This window comes from Apus apus, chromosome 3 (genome assembly GCF_020740795.1).
Source record: "Apus apus isolate bApuApu2 chromosome 3, bApuApu2.pri.cur, whole genome shotgun sequence".
NCBI lineage: Eukaryota > Metazoa > Chordata > Aves > Apodiformes > Apodidae > Apus > Apus apus.
The window spans coordinates 117,370,716-117,387,297 of NC_067284.1; the positions used below are offsets into that span (position 1 = coordinate 117,370,716).

The 16,582-nt window shown below is 47.3% G+C and overlaps 1 protein-coding gene across 5 annotated transcripts in view; it reads right to left on the minus strand.

The window, feature by feature from the left end:
- Positions 1-16,582, minus strand: part of LPIN1 (lipin 1) — a 70,404-nt gene that overhangs the window by 37,795 nt on the left and 16,027 nt on the right. For 3 of the 5 annotated variants that reach the window (XM_051616315.1, XM_051616312.1, XM_051616313.1), the window contains exon 2: positions 14,928-14,984. The exons of 1 other annotated variant lie outside the window; for it this stretch is intronic. In XM_051616315.1, the coding sequence (XP_051472275.1) occupies positions 14,928-14,984 (57 nt within the window). Of the gene's footprint in view, positions 1-5,585; positions 5,736-6,280; positions 6,333-14,927; positions 14,985-16,582 lie in introns of those variants that run through there. One more of the 5 variants, XM_051616316.1, reaches the window with a different exon arrangement.

Consider the following 16,582-nt stretch of genomic DNA (forward strand, 5'->3'; position numbering starts at 1 on the left):
AATTTCGAGATAGCAGCAATTAGACTCAAAAGTACATGGTGTAGCTCACCCCAGTTAATGCTTGGTCTGCTGAAGAAACAGAATTTCTAGGTGGAGAACAGCCACAACTTCCCTGGTGGGGAAGGAGCTGCTGGGACAGTATGTACACCCAACTGCTCAGGGGAGTTATGGGCAAACAATCCAAATGTGAGCACTCACACATCCTCTTCACAGCTTACACCATCAGGTCTCCTGAACTCCTACACAGACCATTTTGCAGCTGTTCTTATTCAGAACAAATCTTAGCCACACTGCACTCCCTGTCTCAGGACACAGAGATTATTTTTACACTTGTGAATTAAAATTTAGACAACAGCTCTGAGGCCAACTAGCGCATCTTGCTTCCACAGGGTGAAAATCCTACATCCCTCCAAAAGCCCGTGCCCCATTCCAGGCAGCTGGGGATGGACACTTGGCTTTCAAGCTGAGCTGAACTCGGCCTGTGCAACAAAACCACTGGGGAATTAAAAGGCAGACTCATCACATAGAGCCCAGTTCCTCAGTAGCCAGACAAAAATGGTTTTATGTTCCAAATGTGGAGTACAAAAGATGCTGTAGTTAGAACAGAGTTCAGAAGTCAGGCTCTGATGGATGCAGGCCCTTTCTCCTAACTTTCATGCATGTCCACCAAAGCTGAGACTGTTTGGAGTCAGAGCTTTGTAAGTTTACACTCTGAAGGTAAAGTCAGCGCATGCTGTGTCAGTACTCCAGGAAATCAACATTCCTGAAATCCCAGACAGACTGCATGTAGTTTTGGAGCACCCTTTCACTCTGGCTGCTCCAAAAAGTCTTTCACTTACTAACCAGGCAGCAGCAGCTTCAGCAGCAAACATGAGTTTATATCCTGAGTTAAACCTCCAGTGCCTGCCTGTCAATTAGATTGAATTTAGTAAATCTCCTGTTGTCACGCCATGATAGTGGACATAGCATAGGATATTTTCTGCTGCAGGGAAGACTGAGAAGCCTTTTGATGGAAGCTTACAGCAAGTGAAAACACTCTGTACTGCTTCTGTCGGGATTTTCAATGGGCTCAAGTTTTGTTCTCTGCCAGAAGAACATCTATTTTGATTTCTATTTCTATTATGAAATTAGAAGTATTTTCTAGTATCATTTTTTATGTCAATTTAACCAGCATCACCTGTCATGATGCTCAGAAAATTTCCAACTCTTTTGCTTGTTAAAGACATCAGTCATTTTTTTGGAATTTATCATCTCGTGGAAAAATAAATGAAAAGTGAATAGCTAGGTGTTGCCTTATTGTTTAACTAATTTATTAACTTGGCAGGGACTGACCTAGCAAACAACCCATGCAAGTCCCATTCCCTGGGATGCCACAGTAAGATCAGACCCACTGTCATCTAGATAATCTGCTTCTTTCATACAGATACACCAGACTATGTTTTCATTTTGCTGGATAAACTGGTGACTGTGCCCTTTGTGGCCCCTTTCTTACAGTCCACCTCTCCCTCATACCATTTCATTTTTCTTTACCATATTTGATAAAACACTGAAAGATACAGCAACCTAAAGGCCTCTTTTCCTTTTGCAAGACCCTGTGTCTCCTCAGGTGCCACAACACAGTGAAGAACAGGTTAGATACCCACACACATCCAAAGGACTTTGGGATACAAGTGCTATTCAACATGCTCTAAAGATGGATATTTAATAACAAAAAACAAGCAAACAAACAAACAAACACCACCACCAAAAAAACCCACCATTATTTAGGTAGCCTGCTGAGCCTGCTGTATGGCTAATTAAAAACTGGAACATATTTTCTTCAGAACATCTCCCACATAGAAAATTTTGAAGAGCAGGACAAACACCTGTTGGAACTGGTTTAGGAACAAGCAAGTGTAACCTTTGGGACAGACTGCCACTGGGCCTGTGTCCAAAGCAGTAAACCAAACCATTTAACAGCACAGACCCAACCGTTACAATTTGGTCACCTATACTGCATCTATTTAAATTACACAATCTGCTTCTGGTACATGTTGAGCCCAGGCCCAGTGTGCCCTCTCCCAACAGCTCCAGGGACAGCTGGCAAGAGGGACTGGGGACTACTTCCACGGCCAGCTCAGGAGCAGTCACCTTCTTCTGAAGGCCAGGAGGTTACGAGAGCTTTATAGAACAGATGCGAACAGATGGCAATGGCTGGTCTGGCCAGCAAATACACACTTTGGCACCAATTGGTTCACTAGCAGGGATCCAGCATGTCGGTCCCTTCAGGCCCCTTTTTCGTAGGCCATGAAAGGAAGATTTGCAGCAACAGTAAACACAAGACAAGCTAAACACTTAGCAGAAATTACAACTGCACATAAAGACACATCTTTATGCTTTAACACCTGATGCCATGATGAGACCCCGGTCCACAATGGAAGTGATGGGCACAAGCACAAAACAAATCAACTTCCCCAAGAACTTTTCCATACAACTTGTGAAATGGTGAAAGGGAGCCACAAACTTGTGGGCGAGTGTTCCATGAAAATAAATTTCTGCAGCTCTGCTGCTGACACTAAAACTATGACAGTTTTACAGATGTCATCCATCTGGTCCCCTGATCTGCCCTTGGCTTCTGTTTTGAAGACGTGAAGCTCGAGAGAGAAAGGACCCTCCCTGGAATCAGACTGTGCCCCCTTCAAGGGAATTATTCCTCATTTAGAAACAAAAAGGTAAATGACAGTACTCCAAAGATTCCTGGGTAAGCACTTACTTATGTATCAAACACCAATTTCCTTGACTCTGAAGCAGTTTAGTTTTCTGGCAGTACTGACCACCAGCTCCCTCTACACTGATTAATGGAATTCTACTATCGACGTATTCTTAACCATGAAAAACAGTATCAGAGATTACCTTCTAGAAAAGACTTGTGATAAAAATGTAGGGAAATGAAGGAAATATTTGAGATTAAGATTTCCTAGATATTTTTTTTTTAAATTAAGCTTAGCCCTTCATGTCTGTACCACAACTACAGTAGCAATGACTTCTTACCTACAAAAGCTCAAAATAACTATCATTCTGTGGTATTTTAAAGAGGTCTTCCTGTTTGTTAGTAAATGGTCAACTCATTGTAATGCTGTGTGACTATCACATTTAAACCTCTTAATACTTCAACTCAATTCAGGTTGGAATCTGAAAATCATTAAGAAGTTTCAAAAGCCTTTTTCTTAACTATTTGTTAGCTCCCACATCAGTCCAACTCAAGGTCACTGTCATGAATTCCCATCCCATTTTTTTTTTGAGTAAATTCCCAGCCAGAACCCCAATGTTACACATTCCTCAGACCAAAATCAGAGACTGGATTTTCTTTCTTTAGAGGAGCAGTGAAGGCTCCGCATAGACCTTTATGAGACCTCAGTGTAGGTCCCTACTTTCCTACAAGATTCCTACACAGTCTTGGGCAAGTTACTAAGCCTTAAATCTTAAAAGGGTGGTGAAGTCCCACTGACTTTCAGCAGGGTCTGTCAGTGTGGCTGTATCTCAACTGCAGCACGCCCAGCTCATCAGTGTGAGATACACACAAGCACTCTCCTTGCATATTCCTTTTTCCTGGGGAAGGAAACCTGGACACATGAGCTGGAAGGGAGTCATAAGCAGCCATGACCTTGATTTGGACAAGCTGCTGAGGGAGAACTCCAGAGCACTCTGCTGAGTGAACATCCATGATTCTGGATGTTCTGTAAGTAGAAGGGTAAACCCTGTCCAAACCTGATTCTGTGAGCATTTTCTCCAGACCTCCACATAGCCACAGCTGCATGGGACAGACCACATTCCTGCAGGAGACTTGACAACATGCCTGGTCAGTCAGGGGACAGGTGGAACTCACTTGTACATCCCAAATCAGAAAGCAACATGGGCATGTGGCTGGCTCTCTACCAAAGTAAGAGCGTTTTGCTTCCTGCCAAATCCTCAAAAATATTTTAGGGTTGGGATTATTCTGGCCTTAATTCTATTAGGAACTGTTTGACTCCTACTCCAATTTAGCCAAGGCCCGTGCCAAAACTTGTGACTTCTTACAGTGGCCAAAGAGCCAAGAGGATCAAATGTCAAACTTCTCTTCCCACCTGCCAGTCCCTCCCAGAACCCACTCACTCACACTCACTCACAGATACAGACTTTGGCCATGAGATGACTGCTCACATGGTTCTGGTACTGCACTATCTTTCAAATACTTGAAGCATGACTTGGTCCAATACTTCCAAGTCCCCATAAAGGACAGCACCTTCCCTTGAGAGCAGCTGAAATAAAAAAATTCCAATTGAAGACTCAAACCTGTCCTGCAATTAATCCTCATGTTTGACCAAAGGGAGGACTGGCCTGCACTCCCACAGGGTATAAGCCTGGCACTCAGCTCAGGAGAATTACTTCATTGGCCAGCTGAAGTGCACAGCCATGGTCCCCACACCAACCTCCCAACCACACCTTCCCAGCTCTCCCAAATCCAAAATAATTTCCACCTGGGCCGATGGGATGATGTGACTCACCACATACCCATACAATTGCTAGTATCAACTGAAGAGATAAGCTGAGAAACAGCTGGTGGTGGGTAGTATCAGGGACACCTGGCATTTCAGGCAACCCTGAAATCCTATCTCAAGTCTTGTCTCCCCCTCCCCTAGAGATAACCTAGGAGACCTTCCACATTTCCCTTGATCTTTCTGTGCCTCTACTTCCCAAGACAACAGTGCTTCCCTCCTCATGGAGACACTGTGAGGGAACACACACAAGGGCTGACCCCCCTGGACTGGCACTGCATCAACAGCATCAAACTTCACAAGAAACTGGAAAGTACAAACTGGTGCCTGAAATCAAGAACTTTGGAAATAACTGGAGGATATGTGGTAAATCCTACACTGTGCTGCCCTGTGCTGCTGTTCTGGTGTCGGAGGAACACCAGAGTGGAAGCACAGCAGCAGCTCTGCTCTATTCTGACACCTCATGTGACTTGGCACCTTTTCCATATGACTGGAAAACAAATCTGTTTGTCAGGCTTTAACATCACATCTTCTGCTTTTCAGACTTTAAACTCTTCCTGTATTTCAACTAGTTGTGATGACTGCTGTGTGTAGCTGCCCATAGCTAAACAGATGTGTGCACATGCACACCCATGGGTGTGGAAAAGGGCCAAAGACCAGAACTTCCCAACTCCCTCACAAACAGACCCCCCTGTGGCAGGTAAGTGGGGATTACCAGGTAGTCTGTGCTCTGCCTGAGTGAACTGGAGCTATCAGAAAAGCAGAAAGCAGTTCAATCCATTAGAAGCTATTTTCATGGACTTACGCCTAAAATCACACCGTCATTTTGTTAACTCTTTCCCATATTACCTCCTACACTATCTCCCCACTTCCTCTCCAGTTCTCCTCACGGAGAACTCTCCATCAAGGCTGATTTTACTCCAGCAGGAGCATATCCATCTGACTTCTAACTGGGTCCACTGATGACAGCAGAACTTTATCATCTATGTATATTAAACGTTTGCCAGCACTCGCTTCCTAAGACAGCAGAGACACGCCTAAAGCCACGCACAGAAAATAAAACAAACCAACCTCTCCAAAACACTCTCCAGACAGCAAACCCAAGCAGAGGCCAAAAGTTCCATCGAGGGCGATGATTTTACGTGCGAGAGAAAAGCTGACCTGCTAGTCAGCCTGCACCATCACTGCCGAGATCCTGTCATGACTGCACAGCTCCCCTTTCTGAGGAGAGAGAACAAAAATATTGCACAGTTCTGCCTCTCCCCACTCCCCCAAAGGCACATCCTCTTTCATTCCACCTGCCTGAAGGTGAGGAACACACACAGACGGGCAGAAAAAGCCAACCGCTGTTCTGGAGGGCAGCGAAATCCCAGGAAAGGGACCCAAAGCAGCTGGACGCTGGGTCCCGTAGGCACGGAACGCCTGCAGCGCGGCTGTGCCGGGCAGGGCCAGCCCCCCGGCCCGCTGCTATTCCATCCCGGGCCCGGGGCAGGCGGCGGGACCCCGAACCGACACCGGACACACCCCGGGAGGGCGAGCCGCGCTGCCCCCCGGAGCCGCTGGCCAACGGGACACGGGGGGGCCGGCTGCCGGCGGGGCCAGCCCGGCCTTCCAGCCGCGGGTCTGCGGGCCCCTGCTGCCGCTGCTGCCCCTGCTGCTGCCCTTGCTGCTGCCCCGGCCCCTGCTCCTGCTGCCCCTGCTCCTGCCCCTGCTGCCCCTGCTGCCGCCCCGGCCCCTCCGCCCCTTGGCCCGGCCCCGCCACCCACCTCCTCCGCTCCGCTCCGCGCCGCCCGGCGAGGCCGCGGCCGGCAGGGCCGCCCCGGAGGAGGGGCCGCAGCGCCCGGGGAGGCGGGCGGGGAGGGCCCCGCTCCCGGCCCTGCTCCCGGCCCCGGCCCCGGCCCCGGCCCCGCTCCCGCCGCTGCCCCGGGGAGCTCCCCAGCAGAGCGCTGGGCCGTGGGGCAGGGGGGGCCCAGCAGGCTCTCCCGCCCCCAGGGCGGCTGCCTCATGTGGGAACCGGGCTTTCATCTCTTTATTTTTTTATTTTTTAATGCCGAGAGGAATGAAATGTTATGGCTGTGGCTGTGCTGGCCGTGGATCCCGGGCTGGGGAGTGATCCCGAGGGGTGTTCCCTCCCAGGGGCTGGTGCCCTCCAGCCCTCACCATCCAGGCCTGCCCTGCCGTATCGTTCCACTATAATCCTTCACTGCTATACTAAAATAAAAACGTCGTTGCAACACACTGACTCAAACCCGCCGTCTTTCCAACAGCCTCAACAACACCCACCCTCCTCTGCCTCCTTCAGAAATCCAGAAGCTCGATCCCCAGCTTTGGAAGTGCTGTGTTGTGTTTAGCTGTTTCTCGTGTCCAGCCGTGTGCTGCTCGATGTAAAATAACCCACAGCAGAAGGCTCCATACGGGTAATGGTTCCATGAGCAAGGTCATGTTTTCTCTTCCTATGATGCAGCGTAAACGTGGCCATGATACACACCAAGTGTTGCAAAGACTGCCAAGAGCTGGCCCAGCAGCTGTAAGCTGTAAGCTGTAAGCTGTAAGCCTCCTTCACCAGCAGGGCACCATCCTCGTCCTGCTGAGCTTTTCTCCTGCTCTCCCTGCTGGTGTGACCATGGTGCAGGGCACTGTTCCTCAGATCCCCTCTCGGGAACAGCCTCCGCCAACTGATTCTGCAATCCTTACTTGTCTTGTGCTGCACTTGGTCTCATAACTCTTCTCACCAGTTACAGCTATTTAGAGGACCAAGCACTAGTACATGATCTTCCATACCAGGCGAGCCTTAGCATGGGCATGGCTGTGGCTCTGGCTCAGCCCAGTGCCACGTCTGGAGGACGGTATGTTCAGGGGCAGCCCCTAAGGAGTCATCTGGAGGTACCCACAAAACCAGATGGCTGAGGGCATACCACCAGGACACGCTCTGCCCCTGCAAGAGAGCAGTCCCCTGCAGTGTCATTTCCAAAACCCTCTCAGAACTTATGTTCTGATCTACTACCATTCTCTTCCTGTGACATTTTCCCCTTGGCAGTTTTCTTTCTGGAGGAATTGTGTTAGGCTACACAAGTTTCTTTCCCAAAGTCTGAATTCAAACAAAGTTTCAAGGAACCCCCTCCTGAAGGTGTTTCCTGGCCTGTTTATATCCATCCATATTACCTAACTCTTGGTTCCCGCTACAAAGAACTTGTAGTTTACATATTCACTCTGTGTTTGTACAGTTCCAGCACAGTGGAGTTCTAGCCTAGGATCTGGGCTTGGAGGTACTGTGAAAATGCAAGTAAGAAGAAGGCAGATCTGTGTAGTCTTCTGTAAATTAATAAAACTGGGTTTTTAAAATAAAAGAAAAAGTCTACAAGCACAGAAGAGTATAATAAAAGCCAAGAACAGATTCCTAGACAGCATTACTGAAGTTCATGCAGAAGGAGAGAAAATAAAGGGCTTCAGTTCTAGCTTGGGACACTAGACTTTCCTGGCAAGTTTGTTGCCAGACAGCAAAATAACCCCTCAAACCAAAATGTTTGGGGTTTTTATGCATTGTCAGTAACGTCCGGTATTTCCCCCACTAACACTGGAGTAGATGTTCAGGTGCACTGTCCCTGGGCTCTGCATGACTGCAGCTGGTAATGCATGCTCACGGTACGTATAAACGTGATTCAGTAAACAGAAAAGGTGAGCTTTTAGCTTTTGATTTGTAATTAACAGACTCTGGAGTCTGGTGCTGACATTCTCTGTAGTAGTATCAAACTCGGAGTAGCTCAGGCAATATACATTTAGAGTTGATCTAGTTTTATTCCAGTGTAAATGTTAGAAAATAGTTGTACAGTGGTTCTGGAATTACTTAAATGTCCCACCACCTTAACAAAGGAATAGTTCTCCTAACATAAGTAGGTATGTCTATGCAGTACCTACAGTGCCTATGATCATCTGCTGAATTCTCTGGTTCACATTATTTTTTCCCTTTCTTTTCCCTCAAGTCCTTTAGCTTTTGAAAAGAGAAATAAGCATGGATCTGTAGAATCAGGGAATGGTTTGGGTTGGAAGGGACATTAAAGCTCATCCAGTCCCAACCCCCCTGCATGGGCAGGGACACCTCCCAGCAGCCCAGGTTGCTCCAAGCCCCATCCAACCTGCCCTTCAACACTGCCAGGGAGGGAGCAGCCACAGCCTCCATGAATGCCATCCTTGTCCAACAAGAAGCCATACAGGACAGACTGTATTATTCCATATGAAAGCATCTTGCTTTTGGCAGTACGTTCAGTCTCTCACATGTAGGCAGATGCTTCTGGCCTGCACCAGCCCTCAAGACTGCCCTGCCTGAGCTCCTTGCACTTGGCCAACTTTAGCTTTTGGACTTTGCTTTCTGCAGGGTCATGGTTACCAAGATTGGAATTGCCTGCTGACAGCCACACATGCCAGCCTGTGCACTGCTGACATTAGTTCTTACCTCCCTTCTTTGGCCTCGCTGTTAAGAGCTGAGGTGATGACAGCAGCCTCAGGAAGACTGTGAGGTCATCAGAAGCACTGTGAAGCTGAAGTCATCAATGAGGCAGGGGAGTGACAGGGGAGAAACTGAGAGAATCCTTTTGCCAAAGGATTAAATGTGGGATTGTAATTTTGCAGGAACTGCTGCAGCTGGAATTAGAGGCAGGGCAGGAGGCAGTGGTGGTTTACCTGCCTGCTCATCTGTGATGATAACACTGAGCAGCCCTCAGGCCAGCAGGGCTTGCAGTGCATAACCAAAGCTGATCCTGAACCAAGTACTTTCACACTTAATTTGTGACAGATACATTGTTTTCTCTGCCTTCACTGAAAATATAGTCCCAAAATATAAGCCAACAAACTACCAGACAAGGGATTTTTCGCTTCTCAGAGTACAAGTCTTGGTGATGAAGGTTCTCAAAAGAGCCTTTCTTTTTCCTCTAGATCCACATCCAGCCTTGCAAAAGCATGAAAACCTCAATGCTTCCTTTATACCCTAGGAGCTTTTTCCACAGTCAAAACTCTGTTCTTTGCTGCAACATACTTGGCTCCTGAGAATAGAGGCATCTATTGACTCCTATGATCCAAACATGGCCTAAGCAAGAGACTGTAGGAATATTTAAATTAGGAAGAAGAGAGGCTAAATGTCTCAACCATGAGGTCCCCTTGTCCCAGTCCAATCTTCTCAGAAAGTAATTTAGCTCCAAATCTGTAAATAACCAAGTCTGAGCTCCAAATGCAATCTTAGAAAACTGAGAAAATGTTGAGCCCTGATAAAGTGCAGTGATTCCAGTGTTTGGGATTAAGGAGAGAGCAGTGAAATAATGTTCTTTCTTCAGCCAAAGCCTAGAATTCCTGCATGGGCATGTTCAGACATAGGCCTGTACTCCACTCAGGCAAACGTGGAGTGGAACATCTCCCTGATGAGGAAAGGCTGAGGGAGCTGGGTCTCTTTAGCTTGGAGAAGAGGAGACTGAGGGGGGACCTCATCAGTGTTTACAAACATGTCAGGAGGGCAGAGCCAGGCTTTGTTCAGTGATGTCCAGTGATAGGACAAGGGGCAATGGGTGCAAACTGGAACACAGGAGGTTCCACGTAAACATCAGTAATAACTTCTTTCCTGTGAGGGTGACAGAGCCCTGGGACAGGCTGCCCAGAGAGGCTGGGGAGTCTCCTTCGCTGGAGACATTCAAACCCCCCTGGACACGTTCCTGTGTGATGTGCTCTGGGTGACCCTGCCTGGCAGGGGGGTTGGACTGAATGATCTTTTGAGGTCCCTTCCAACCCCTAAGACTCTGTGATTCTGTGAAATTCATACACGTAGAAGAAATGAGAGATCATCACCAACTCCATGGAAAACCCTTTCCTCCCATTCGGGACTGAGATGCTTTCCAGCCCAAGAGCTGCCTTTTCATCAGTCCGGTCAATCTATGCACGACTAGCAAAGCTTTTGCCCAGGATACTGTTTTCAAAGCACAGCAAATCAAAAGCAAGAGGATCAGTATTATTTGTTTAGAACAGAATAGTACAAAGCGTGCTTTGGGAACTTCAAACAGAGCTGCTCTGATTCCCAGGGTATAATCTTTTCTTAACTATTCCTGCACCTCTTCCATACTAAAATAGCAAATGTAATCCTGCAGATGAAAAAGTATTTGGAAACCAGCTCCTTCTGTTCAGAGAAGATTGTTGCTTTCTTCTCAGCCTTATGTCTGCCATTGCTGCATCAGACTGCCCAGCAGGATGGAATGATCCTTGCAAACAGGTTCTGAAAGTTACTGCTCGGGGGTTGAAAAGCAGCATGTCTTGAATAATCTAGTGTACTGTTACCTCCTTACTATGCAAACTATCCCTCTTTTCTCTAGCTAGTAAAGGTCTAACAGCTATAAACAACTTAAGATAATAGGAAGATAAAGAGATATTTTGTGTAAAGCTTTTCCTTATGGTAGGCTACACATTTAGTGCTAATAGAGCTCAGCTTGAAGTTCATTCTGTAACTCCACTGAGAGAGTAAAGTGTGTAAAATCACGTTAATAATCAAAGTAATATTATTTGGTGATTCTCCCTGTGACAGAAAAATTCTTCCCTTCCATGCAGACCACGGTATAAAAGTGATTGTTCTGTGTGTGGGTCCTGTCCAGTGGTGTCACTGTCCCTTGCTCACTTGTGGTTACAAGAAGCAGCTTTACTTGGCCTTGAGGGCAGAAACTTCTTGCAGTACCTCAGGCACTGTCATTAGTTCAGGCTGCCACATGAACTGGATGAAAAGGGTTTGATCTCATCTCCAGGAAGAGGCAGAGGGAAGGTTGTGAGCAGGCTGGCAGGAGGGGAGGCAGGCAGACCCAGGCCAGTGAACTCCTTGGGGAGACCTCTGCAGCTCTGCCCCAGAGTTCCCCTCTTCAGCCCTGTCTTATGAATTTGGCTGAAAAAAGGGAGAGAATCTGACCCCTCGCTATTTTTTCTCTCTCACTAGAACTGAACTTTCTTGAAGTGCCAGAGTGGGGCATTTTTCAAAGTGCCTCTGTGTTCCCTTCCAAAGAGCCCTTTTCCCAGTCCCGTGTGTGCAGCAGGTGCATCCAAAAAGTACTACACATCTGAATGGCTCTCAGGAGGCTACAACCCATTATGAGAAAACCTAATTCAGCGTTGAACAGAGAAATTTCCAGCAATTGCAGTTGATCCAGTGTTAAAATACTGACAATGAAAGTGTGGTCAATTCTGCCTCATCTACTTCTCATTGTCTAGGCTCTGCCCTTGTATAAAACCTACAAGGCTCAACTCTGTGTCCATGAATTCCTTTCCATGGTTTGAAAAAAATCTTACAAGCACTGGCACACACATAGAAAAACTTTTTACAAAATTGTCTTTCAGGATAATTTCAAGAAGGTGACAGCATGCAGGAATTAGCCCTCTGTGAGAATCATTTATCCCTGTTCCATCAGTTTGGCAGCAGTGTTTCCTACGTACAAGCATTTTGCATAAGTCGTTCCATGAAAATCATTGACTGTGGTGAAATGGATGGAATCCATTTCATCAGGCCCGGCATGTTCTGGGGCAGGAGGGCTTTGTCCTGGCAGGCTGTGTGCTGCACAGATCCTGTTATGCAAATCTGAGGATTCCTCAGAACCTTTGCCCTGTTCCTACTCCCCTTCTTACAGTTCACCCTGCAGTTGATCTTTTGCAGACAAACATGCACGCCACCAACAGCCTCTGAATCCTACCAGCTGCTGCCCACAACAGCAACGTCAGCTTGTTCTGCTGCTATTGGCACCTGAGCAGCACTGTGGTCCATGTATCCTGCACAAAAAGAACTCCCATCCCAGTGAGTTTAGAGTCTGAAAGCTATCAGACCTGGTGCTCAGCTCACAGGCCCGCTCAAGCCAGTGAACTCTGCATTACACAAGCAAAAGGTCTTGCTCATTGTTTCAAACTGGTGGAATTTAAAAAAAAAAAAAAAAAAAAAAGAAAGACTAGGAATGCTCAGAATTTGATACAAGAAGAGACAAAGGTGTGGTCAGAAAATACATAAAACAGTTCTATTTAATAGGATAAAACCAAAAAAAGTCATACCCACAGGCAGCTCAAAGTCACATCAAGGTACATGTCTGCTTCTGATCTGAACTCTTCAGACAGCCAGTTTTTCCTCATGCCCACCCCCACGCTGCAATTTGGGAGCCAAGACAGAAGCCTCCCTGTGCAGGCGTCCCAGCTCCCAGCTGCCACTCCCCTGCCCTGGGTGCCAGCCCAGCTGGCTCTCCCTGGTGCTTTGCATGGTGCTTCCTGGGGCTGGGATCCTGCTGAGTGCTCATCCACCTTGCCCAGGCCCTCCTGCTTCCTGGGGCAGATACAGCTGTACATGTTTTTCTCACTTTCTGTTTGGTGCTGCTAACACGTCTGTACAGACACAGGCAGCTTAGTGCAAACCAGTTTTCTGTCTGCAAAACCCTCCGGATTTTTTTTATCGTTAGTGGTTTCCCACCATCTGCCTTCTGTGAAGCACATTTTAAATAGAGCACATCCACATTAAAAAATCCTTCTTCCTCTTCTTCATGGGACACCCTGGGACAAACAGCGTAACCATGATGTATAAACATGAATTCTGAATTTGGCCCAAACGAAACATAAACTGAATCTTCTTAAAGTACAATCTTATTCTAAGAATGTACTGTCCTCAACTCCTTCAAAGTTACAGTACGAGTTCACATGACATGCTTTGGCTACCCGGGAGATCACATAATCATGAAGGTTGGAAAAGACCTCCGAGATCATCAAGGCCAACCATCCACCCAACAGCTCCATGCCAACCAAAGCATGTCCTGAAATGCCAGGTCCACACCTTCCCTGAACGCCTGAGAAATAGCGACTCCATCCCTACCCTGGGCAGCCTGTTCCAACACCAAGTAGTGAAATCTGGAAAATAAGCACCAAATGCACATCCCCCCACACTTGCAGAAGGTGGACTTCCCATTTATGCATGGAGCCATTAAAATTAATTACCTGCTGCTCTAGGAAAGTTCAGAATCTCACCTGAATGCAGATCTAAATGTTCCTCAAGTCTGGAAAGGAACCATCACATCCATAGTATTGCTTTACATGCATTTAGCTTCAGATTTTTGTGCTGTGCTTTGCTCCTTCGAGCTCTTTCCTTAATTATTTTCCTGGTGTTTTGAATTCCCAGGTACCTTTCTGTGTGCATAGCTCAGCTACCAAAAGGGAGGTCCAAACCCAACCCCTGCCAACAGCAACCAACCTCACCCTCATTTCAGACTGCCTGTTTGACTTACCCACCTGTCCAGTATACGTGACATTCCTCATCTAAAACTCATGGTAAAGGTTAGATCCTGTTTGTAAAGGCTGACATACCTTCATGGAAACCTAGACATATCTCAGCCTGACCCAAAGATAAAAGCTACCGGGCCCTACCAACCAGCTGAGGAGCTACATGCCAGTCACCATAGCCTCCTGGATCAGAAAGATTCCTCCATAAACCATGGAGTATCCCCTGCACTGCACTGTGCAGGTGGTATTGAACCACTTGGGTGGGATGTCCAGGAGACAGCAGTGTAGCTGTGCTAACATTATACTTCCCCAGGCCAACAGATCTCCTGTGAAACCTCTGCAGTGCTGTGTGGTGACTCCAATAGTCCAGCTGAAGGGATGAGTCTGGGTGGTGCTGCAGAGAAACGCTGTCAAACACCTCAGCCTCTAAATATCCTGACCCACCATCCCCAAAAGAGTAGGTCACTGCTGAGTTACGGAGTCCAGAGTCACTTGGGAAATCACCAGGTAGTTCCCTAGGTCTGTGTCTTTCCCCTCCCTCATCAGGCACCCATCAGCGGCAGCTCTATAGCCAGCGGGCAGTGCCACTGTCCCTCTCTCATTCCTCCTCCTGAGTGGTTCTGTCCAGTTCGTGGCTGTGTCCCAAGACCAGCACTTCATGGATGTGCTCTCTGCCTTTAGAAGCTGGGGTGTCTGGGCACGTTTTCCCTGGCTGGGGACACGCTTCACATCTCACATTTGTCACAGCCTTGCCAGCCCTGTTCCTATTGCCCATGTCAAGCGCCACATTTCTGATTTTTTCTGCTGTTTTCCAACCTTACCCCGCTAGCCCTGGCCAAGTGTGAGGGCCACCAGGCTCACAGAGCTGCTCCACGTTTCACAGCAGTAACAACAGCCCAGTAAAGCCGTGTCCAAAGGGTGATGCTTGGGTCACCTGCTGCACTGGGTACCAGGAGGGGAACAAGAGTCCATAGAATCACAGAATCATAGAATGGTTAAGGTTGGAAGAGACCTTAAAGATCTTCAGGTTCCAACCTCCCTGCTAGGAGCAGAGAGTTAACCACTGTCTTGTTCCAAAGAGCCCTCAGGCTTCTAGCTAGGCCTGCCCCAAGGCACTGGAGTTCAAAAGCAAATGAACAAATAAACTCCTACATTTAGATTGCGAGTCCAGACACTTCGAATCCAACCAGGATCTTTCATCAATGGAATCTGAAAGAAACAAAGTGTAATTAGGAAGAATACAGTTCATTAAATACGCACAGAAGTTAATGTATCCAGGCCTCAGTTATGGTCCTTGAAACCCAGCTGCTCTGGTGGATACTGCTCCTGTGATTCCTCTGAAAGCCACATTGCCCTTGAGTCATCCTTACTTTTTATCTGTGCTGAGAGATATTTCCACCATCTCAGTGTTCAGGGTTTTTGCAAATTCACCTGGTTCTGGTAGGTGCAGTTCCTCAGAGTTCCACTACTGTTCATGACACGCACTCGTACACTCTGTTTTATGTATCACGAGGATAACATTTTGTGTGGGTTACATGAAAAGTAAGTCTGGGGTGGCAGCATCAGGAGGAGACACCAGAGGTCTGGCCACCGTCACACTTTGTGTTAGAGATTGCACCACCCTGTTCAAACACCATTTATCGAGTCTCTCAACATCATCGGGGCCAGGAGGTATCATTAATTCTATTTTCCAAATGAAGAAACTGAAATACACCCTGATTAAATTACTTACTCAGTGTTGCAGAGGAAGTCTAGCATCAGAATTAGAAACAGATCTCTTTCCACGTGACCCATTGCTTTAACAACAGAACTATCCTGTCTATTCTCAGAAGCCAAACAAAAATACTGGTGTTACTGCACCAGTAAGTAAATAAACAGAAGTGATCTTGCAAGCTGAATTATTAACTGAAATATAGATGAGTGTCACATGCAAATGCTGGACGTAATATAATTACATTTTCCTGTTGCATGAGCTTGTCTGGGTTTAACAGGGATCTTGCTGCTTTGTTGACCACGATGGTGACTCCAAGGTGTCATACCAGCTGACTGCTCAGTGACAACACTCAGCATTTGAGAACATGAAGTATCACTGTTTCCTGCCATTTCACACAGCCTGAGGTGTGGGGCTCAGTGTATGTCTTTAGCATTTGTCAATTTTTGAGTTCTAGGAGCACTTCCACCTCCCAGGGGGAGGTGCCAGCCCTGTCCATGTCTGGACCAGGTAAGCAGGGAACCCCTGTGCACTGCTCGATGCAGTGTCTGGGGAGCAGCTGGGCTCATTCCCTGGAAAACGCTTGCCCTGCAGATTAGCTGTAGCCTTTGGATTTCCCAAAGGGATCAGCTGTGCAAAACAAGAACCTGTTAGGGTACCAGTCTGCCCCCTTTGCACACTGCTGGATCCAGAGGAGCTGCTTTGGAGCTGGGATGGCAGGAGCAGCTGGGAAGGCAGGCAGTGCACCAGGAGGTGCCACCTTCTCACTCCAAACATCAGGGACATGTTGGCAAAGTGGATCAAGGGTTTTCTGTATTAACTCATCCCTTCTTCCTCTTTCCTCAGCCTTTGCAGTCTGCTCTGGAGCCCACACAACTAGAAAACAGCTCAGATTAGTAGCTTTATTTTCAAATATGCATATTCGTGAAAGGACTAGACAGACCCTCCCTTTCCTTCCTTCCTTCCTTCCTTCCTTCCTTCCTTCCTTCCTTCCTTCCTTCCTTCCTTCCTTCCTTCCTTCCTTCCTTCCTTCCTTCCTTCCTTCTTTTCTTTCTTTCATTTGCTCTTTCTTTCTCTCTTCCTCTCCTTCCGTCTC